The sequence below is a fragment of the Mesitornis unicolor genome, unplaced genomic scaffold (assembly GCF_000695765.1).
Source record: "Mesitornis unicolor isolate BGI_N332 unplaced genomic scaffold, ASM69576v1 scaffold36705, whole genome shotgun sequence".
Taxonomy (NCBI): Eukaryota; Metazoa; Chordata; class Aves; order Mesitornithiformes; family Mesitornithidae; genus Mesitornis; species Mesitornis unicolor.
The window spans coordinates 79731-88215 of record NW_010184154.1 but is presented as its reverse complement, the minus strand read 5'-3'; the positions used below and the strand labels follow the sequence as shown (position 1 = coordinate 88215).

The 8485-nt window shown below is 37.2% G+C and overlaps 1 protein-coding gene across 1 annotated transcript in view; it reads right to left on the bottom strand.

Moving 5' to 3' along the window:
- Positions 1-4401: 4401 nt before the first annotated feature.
- Positions 4402-8485, bottom strand: part of PNPT1 (polyribonucleotide nucleotidyltransferase 1) — an 18994-nt gene continuing 14910 nt past the window's right edge. Inside the window, exons 24-29 of the mRNA XM_010184379.1 lie at positions 7096-7202; positions 6957-7012; positions 6317-6395; positions 5840-5887; positions 5332-5490; positions 4402-4557 (exon numbers count right to left, since the gene is read on the bottom strand). Coding sequence (XP_010182681.1) covers positions 5335-5490; positions 5840-5887; positions 6317-6395; positions 6957-7012; positions 7096-7202 — 446 coding nt within the window. The 3' untranslated portion in view covers positions 4402-4557; positions 5332-5334. The remainder of the gene's footprint in view (positions 4558-5331; positions 5491-5839; positions 5888-6316; positions 6396-6956; positions 7013-7095; positions 7203-8485) is intronic.

Genomic DNA, 8485 nt, shown 5'->3' with positions numbered 1-8485 from the left:
GAGGCGGGGCAGTGGCAGCGTTTGCGTTTAGTCACAGGAGTGTATTTGCGTGAGATGCCTTCAGCTTCTGATCGACATGTGAATACTTTCACCCGTAAGCACACAAAAAAACCCCAAAACATTTTTTTAGAAATAGCTTAAAAGCCAGCACAGACAAAACATCTTCCCCTTACAGACATGGAAAGGAACACCACCACGATATAAAATGTTAGGCAAGATCCACATCCACTGTCAGAGTAAGCTGTCAGAGCCTGTGCTATAACAACACAGCTTGCAGCACACATACACAGCCTAGAATCAAAGTTGTGGAATAAAACATTTCCTTAACATCACAAAAATAACAGCAAGGTTGTTCTGTGGCATTTCCTTTAGCCACTGTAACCTTTAACCACAGCAGGGCCTACAGGAACACTTACACCATCATGTGTGTTTTGTTGCACATTCCTGTGCTTTGTACAGCTGTAGAGAAGGCTCAAAAGCTAAACTGAAGTTGATGTTCTGTGGAAGCTTCTCAATGAGAGAAACATGCTTAATTCGTCTTTACAAACACTGTACAACTTAAGACTGACCACTTGCCAGGCATTGTAGGAGTCCAAAAATCTTAGTTTTCCATACTAAAAACCAGCTATGCATTATTTATAAAAAATAATTACATTTCAGTGTTTGCATGAGAATAAGGGAAAGTGGACACAAAAGGGTGTAAGAAGTCAAGCTGTGTGAAACAGTGGGGACGACTTTGGGGAGGAGGGGATGCTTGAAAGTGTCTCAGAACAAAATCTTCTGGGCTCTGAAAGGGAAGGGAGATGGGAGGGCAAGTGCTCCCTGGGCCAGGGTGTGTCTCATTCCCAGACAAAGCGAGACTTTTCTAGCTCTTGCCTAATGGTGAAAGCAGTTACACCGGTATCGCTCTTACTTAAAGACTGGCATTTCTCTGGTGTACATTCAATCTTGTTCCACATGAAGGGAAATATAGAATATGCCACTGTAACTATGTGCAGATTTTTCCATACATTAGGAGAACATTCTCTACACAGATTTATAAAATTCAGATCTGTGTAACATTCAAGTCACAATGAATGTCAGAAAAAGCTGAAACATTAAAATTTACTGCCAATTAGAACACTGATTATGTGACAACCACTCATCTTTGCTTGGTGCAGTTTTTGATTAGCTGCACTGGTGTAGCTAAACAGTTGAAAAGTCTTTTACATTCCTGAAGAGGCAGCCTCATGTGTCAGGTCATTTATTTAACATCAGCAAAACAACCCACCTCTAAGAAAGGTTAAGAGAAGCACCCTTAATGGGGTTCTGCAGAACTAGGGTTCAAACACAATCAAGCCCTCATTTTAATATTTAACAGGGGCCACTGAAGACACACAATCACAAGTTTTCTTTGCAGAAGATGGCAACTGTAAGATACACCTCTGAGAACTATCACATACAGTATAGGAACATACTTTAGAGTATGTGCTTCATATCATAATGGATAAGTCAGTAACTGTACAAAAGGCCACACTGTATTTGAGGTTTCACCAACTATGGTTTGAGAGTCACATTAAAGCAGGTTGTAGCTGAGTTCTACACGAGCCTTCCCCACTACATGTTGGTGGCCTTTTCCCCTCATGGTTTTTACACATCAAGCATATTTCTGCCTTAGTGAAAGCTCAGTAAAACAAAAACACACAAAAAGAAACACAAAACCCAATGGCCACAGCATATTGGTGCTTCAGGACATTTGCCACTTGCAAACTCTCTCCCCTCTGCAAGACTTCTGTGTGTGCTTTTTAACTCTTCAAGCCAAGCGTGTAAAACTAAGTATGACCTCTCCTACCCAAGATTAAATATAGTACTTATCCAGATATGCAGAACAGCAAGAAACCACAGGAGAACCTTCTGGAGCAAATCATCATCTATTCATGCAAACAGCTATGGAAGGAGTAAGATATACATGAGCTAGAATTGGTATGAAAAACCATTTCTCTGCTTAAGCTGTGAAATAAATCCGTGACCTCTCCAGGCATGAAATCAATGACCTCTGTGGAAAAATGCCACTCCAGAATGCACCAGATTGCATTCCCTTGGACATAAGGCTCCTTTTTGCACAGAACAGTATCCAAGACTCTGCAGCCTGAGGTATTAGAAACTGCAGCATGATCTTGTAATCCATATCAATAAAAAGCAAATAAATTCTGCAGGGGCTTTTTGCCTGAAGATATGCAAGACTTGCCCAACAGCTCTTACAAATCTGATTTAAAAGAAGGATAAATACAAGACCACAAAAGCAATATACCTGAATCTCTGCATTGTAAGATTCAGAGATAGCAAAGTAGCACTTTTTCACTGTGGCATTGCACCTGCCAGCAGCACATCTCTCCCCATTATCACAAGGTGACAAGCTATACTTGTTACATAGAAGTTCTGTTCTTCCTTGAGAGAATTTTTTTAGGGTAGGCTGCAGACAGAGCAAGTCATCAAGTGTCACAACATGGAGCTGCAGGGAGCTCTTTTTTGGTTGTTGTTTTCAGAAACAAGACAGACATCTCATTCCTAAAATAAAAAAATAAAAAAATCACTACTTCAAACATGAAAAAACAGCTACTACACTAGGGCAGAGCTATTAACCTACCTGCTCTCTGATCATAGCTGATACCATCTGAGAGTCAAGTACCTCCTGCCACAGGTACCTGCTGCTGCTGACGGCTCTTGGGTGAACTCAGGATGTCTGAAGCCAGCCTGCCTTCCCTCCAGGAAGGTTCAGACTAGCGCACACTTACTCAATTCTTGGCTCCAATCAAGCTTCTCTCTGGTAAGAGCAGCTGGTTCGTGCTCCTCCCAGACAGTTCCCAAGGGGATTTTTTTTTCCCACCCCTTCCCATAGGGCCTAAAACTTGTTACAAGCACAGAAAGTCAGGCTGACTGTACAGGTTCTGCCACAAGAACACAGAAGTCTTTTTCCTATTTTATCATCTAACAAACAAAATCCCCCAGCACTCCAATAGTTCTTTAACTGAGACCACCATGCAAATCATTAATACTACAATTACTGCAGGCAAGAGAACACCTTTACAGGAAAGAATAGGATTCTGGCTCCCAAATAATTAATTTTCAGAGATTCAGAGGCAAACATCCTACTGATAATGCCCTAGCTAAAAAAAAGCTTCTATAGTTAGTATTTTAGGTAGTATTTTAGCAACTGGAACATTCATCTGTTCTACTACAAAAAGAAGTCTTACAGAAGTGATTCTACAATAAAAGAAGCTAAACCTTGGAAAACCACTTAGATTGGTGACGCCAATTTCTGAGAACACTTATGAGAAATAGAAATGTCTGAGCTTCTGTATAGGGATTTTTGCCTACATAATTTCATTAACAGTAGCCTGGGTATGCAATGAACGAGGTATCAGTACATTAAACTGTAGTAAGCAAGGACATCAGAATTCTTACTAAGAAATAACAGAATACAGTTCTCAAAGAAAGAAAGATTGCCAAGGAAAACTTTTTCAGTCTTACATGATGAAAGACACAGGCAATTACAAGAAGCAGCCCAGTAATTTCTTTCTTCTTTAATATTTTAACATAGAATAATAAAAAAGAATGAGTACTTTTTACTGTACATTCACATTTCTCCTTTCCCCAGGGCTTTTGTTTTTTATTTCAAGAGGTTCAAAGCCCACTTGCCATCAGGTGGGCAGTTGATTTTCTTATCAGGTCTACACACAAATTGGCAAACATCAGAAGGGACACCTCTTTGATTTTCAAGTCTGTATCTCATAGCAGAAAAACAAGTAGTTCTCATAAGCCCCCGGGAAATATTTTGAAGTCTACAAGAGACCAGTGAACCCAGTGATGAAACAATCAATAGAGGAATTCTGACACTAAGGGGGAAGATTTATCACATCAATTGTTTATTCCAAAGCCATTATTTTAATCTTAATGTTTTAATTATGTATTTTAAAATTCAGTGTTAATGAACCCAGAAAATAAACACTGGTGTTTCAGCAAGGTTCTTTTTTTTTGTCCCCTGTCTGCTCAGATTGTTTACTGAGTCTGAACTCTCTGATTGTTATTGATGTATTTATCCGAAACAGTGTCAATAATTTTAAAGGCGATACTTCCAAATCTATATGTTTTGCTCAACATTTCCAGCATGTACACTGAAAAGCCAGTAAAACTTTGGCCAAGTGTGCCTCTCAACCAGGTATACAGGACAACTTCTTCCATGAAAAAATGGTGAAGTACTTGCTTCTCATCTTTACAGTTTCATTCAAGAATCTAAAGCACTCAAATGTAATCTGCTCTTCAGTCTAAACAATTCCACGTTCTTAGATTCTTATCTCACCCTTGCTACACAAGATCAGAGCATTGGTTGTTTCCAGTTTTTATTTTAAAAGTGTTTTTAATCAATTTGAAGACTTTGAAGTTCTGTATCACCTTTAAGCATAAATAGTATCTGTTTTAAAAATATGTTTCACTACCATCCACCTGCAGATTCTTGAGGACATCTACAGATTCTAGCAAAGGTTGCTTGTATTTCCATGAACTATCACGTCTTTTTTCCTGAAAGAGATAAAAAATACTCTGTAACCAACTAATTATTTGAAGGGTTGAAATTAAAAACCATTTCTTAAAAAAAGTCTTCAGTGAATTTTAATTTCTTCTAGTGGTGTGAATCATTCCTAGAAGATTGCCAGATTGCCTTATCATTGATACATTGTATTTCCATTTGTCAATCTCATTATATCACTGTTTTTGATTTTATGATCAGATATTTTCCTGTTCTAGTAGCTTTCTAAGGAAAAAAACCAACCCCGTACACAACAGTTTTGAAAAAAGTTTAGTCATAAGTGTATTTTACAGTCAAATACATGCTGGGAAGCTAGTTCTAGGGAAGAGCTTTGGCCATTCCATTAATTGGCTAAGAAATTGCCACTAATTGACTCAAAGCTTCCAAGAAAGCAGTTTATTTTTTCTTTTCTTCCCCTACCCTTTTTTATCCTCCCTTAAAAAAAATGGTGGCAAGGTAGAGAAGAGGGAATGCTTACATAGATGTTGTAGATTAACAAATAAGTTTGTTTTGGAGAAAGTAGGCTGTCCAGGATGCCTGAAACTGTCAAGGCATTTGAACCAATTTTACAATATCAAGCTCTTTACAAGTGCAGCACATGAAAGGGCAGTTGCTAACTTACGACATGCCACAACATAACTGGCAAGCAGTATGTGCACACCACTGAAGGTAACCGTACCAGATAGATACAATTCTTTACAATAGTTGTCATTATAGTTGACCAAAGCGCAGTACTGAGTCATCTTAAGTTGTTCCTGTGGCCTTACCTGTCACTGGGATGAAGTAGAGGACTGTGAAATGGTACCTCCCAGGACAATACTGTTTTTGTCAGTTAGGGTTTTAAGCACAGTTGTGGCTGGTGACTGTAGAACTTTACGTGAAAGCCTCATTCTACCATCAGTTGGATCACGTCCAAAGTATTTGACCTGTTAAGAAAACAAACTACTTTAAGACTGACCAACTTAAAGAGCTGGAAGTAGCACTTTCTTTAAAAGGCGGTGTTTGTTTTGTTTTCCATTTGATGCTAGACAAGTCATGAACAATAGGCACTGTTTAGCTTATATTATTCTGTTAAATTAATGTGGTGCCTAGAGAGCAAAAGTATGACACTAAATAAATACAATTTGAAATAATCAGGCCTTTAACCTGCACAGAAAGGGAATCTGATATGGCAAAATATTTTCTTCATAAACATAATAATAATAAAAAAATCACTCAAATTCTAAAATATAAACAGCAGTGTGTTAGCATTTTTAAGTAAAAAAAAAAAATTACCTGAATTTCTTGTCCAACTTCTAATCCCAGGGCACTAGGATGTTTAATCTAGAACACAGCATTTTTCAGAAAAAATTATTTCTGTGTGATTGATTTTGTAATGCCAGTTACAAAAAGTCCTTCTTTTAGGGATTCTTCATGCTATGTTTCAGACAATCATAGTGGCTCAACACTACCTTACAACCAACAGGTTTCTAAATGTTGGAATGAAAAGGGTATTGCAGATCTAAAGAACTTGGTAATGTGCATAAAACAGTGGGATTGTAGCAAGCATATTAGTTAGATTGTTAGCAACTTTAAGTACAGGGCAAGCAGAGGTTAAGCAAAAGGGTGCTGCTAATCTAACACAGCTCTTAACATGAAAATGGACTCTAGAACAACAGTATGTGTGTTACAGCTCGTGCACACTATGTTGAGTGAGGATCGATTTAAAACAAATTTAAGGGTCTAGTTTATACTTGTTTAAGCATGCATTACCTTTCTTTGATCAAGTTGTGAATTATGAAGTAACACTGGTGTCATGTTCGGATACAATTTCACCATCACTCCAGAATCTCTGCAACAGAAATGAGTGTGGTTATTTCAAAATACATTGATAGAAGTCTAAGGATTTTACTCTGTATATTGAACCCAAAGCAAGCATTAGTAAACTTTTCATAAACAAGATTTTACTCCTCCCTTTAAAAAAAAATTAATCTTATATCAACCATAACATGTCCAGTCATTTTTCTTTAATTGAAATTACTAAGGACAGTATATTTCAGTAATAAGTACATCTAAAAAATGTGTATTATTTCAATCCAATATTTGTCTTGTAAGAAAAGTGAAAATGAAATTCCTACCGTCTCTCTCAGATACAAAGATGAAAAAAGGTCTTAAGTTTTACAATTTATATTGAAATTCTAATCACTAAACAAGCAACAAAAAAACCCCAGCCTTATTAATAAACAGAATAATATTTTCAAGATAAAATATCAGAAATTTTACAGGTGCCAATATCACAAATGTAAGTTTAGCATCCTTTAAAAATAAATTGTTTTAAATAATATTTAGGGATCAGGAATATAGCTATGTAAACAAACTGATTTCTACATCAACTCCTTTCTAGTTTTTATACCTTATTTCAGTTATTGTAGCTGTATAAACTGCACCAAATTCCAAATTAACTTCTTGCTGTAGGGGGAAAAAACAAAACAGTAAGACAAAAATTCACACAGTGCAAATTGAAAAAGCCAACAAGAAAAGTCTGTCCTTACATCATCTTTGCAGATTTCGTGGATAAATTCTCTTGCTTCATGCATAGCACTAGGTGTGGGGGCAAACACAGAATAGGTCTCTTCATCCAGTTGACTTACAGTTACACCTTAGAAATAGAATTTAATGAGAAGATTTAGGTGAACATTGCTACTGTTTAAGCAAGCAGAAAATTTACATTCAGTAAAGACTAGCACAGAGCAAAATTATTTTGCACAGACTCATTAAGATCCAGAGTCCTAATAATTTAAAATATTATTCTTCAGATTAGGCATTGGATTGCTTTACATGCAACTGAATGAAAACTGTGTTATAGGTATGCTTACCAAATATCGGGACAAACTTGTGTTCCACAGAAACAGACTCTGTAGGCTCGCAACCCAGAGGAAGTACGATTATTTTCCCCTCCTTTTCTCCACCTCAATCCCCTGAGAAGCACTAATCAAGCTAGCCAGAGCATTAAAAGTTTCAAGTTCAAAGCAACTGAAGCAGAACATCTGCTTGATACACTATAGACAGTAGCCTTTTTTAAAGGTTAGCTTTCTAAAAGCAGTGAACAAGTTTTACTACATTATGCAATAAAGGAAAGAATTTGCATTTACAAATAAGTGCTCATAAAAGAAATCTGATTTATTTAATAATATCACAGCAGAAACTCACCTCTGCTACCACGACTGACTATCAGTTGAATATTACTTTCATGATGTTGGAGAGATGCTAAGACTGGGCTATATCTAGTTTCACTGGTTTGAGTTGTTTAAACAAAGGTTTCTAATTGTGTAGCCTCTCAGAAATACTTAACACTTTGCAAATTCTGTTCATTCACTTCTGAGGGCAACCGCAGTGTCAAGCTATACGCCTAATTCTAAGTGACCTGTCAGTCTGCATTTATCTCCACCAAAGCATCAATTGCCCTATTTAGGAAATAGCAGCGAAAAAGGCAACGACTTTGAATTTGGCACTTAAGGCCACACAGAACAAACCACTGTGTAAACAAGTAAAACTAATTTAATCCAGAAATGTAACAAGGTCAGGAAACTTTTGTCACACTACCTACTACCAGTCTAAGCCCCAGTACAGTTCACTCCCACAGTATGACAGTGAGTTGGATTTCTAAAATATGCCAGTATGTTAACAGTGCACAGAATCCTAGGAAAGCAGTTGATGAGCACTCGAGGAAAGAGCTCAATGTCCCCTCTTAACCACTGCAAAAAAGCTTTAGTTTATAGGAAGAGAAGCTGCATAGATTTGATCTACATTTCAGCATATTCATGATCAGACTTGCTTGACTTTGTGTCATTCATTCAACACATGCTGCAATACTGTCCCTAGACGAACCTTTAATTGCCTCTTCTGTAAGCCCTGAAAAACACCATTACACATGAACCAAAA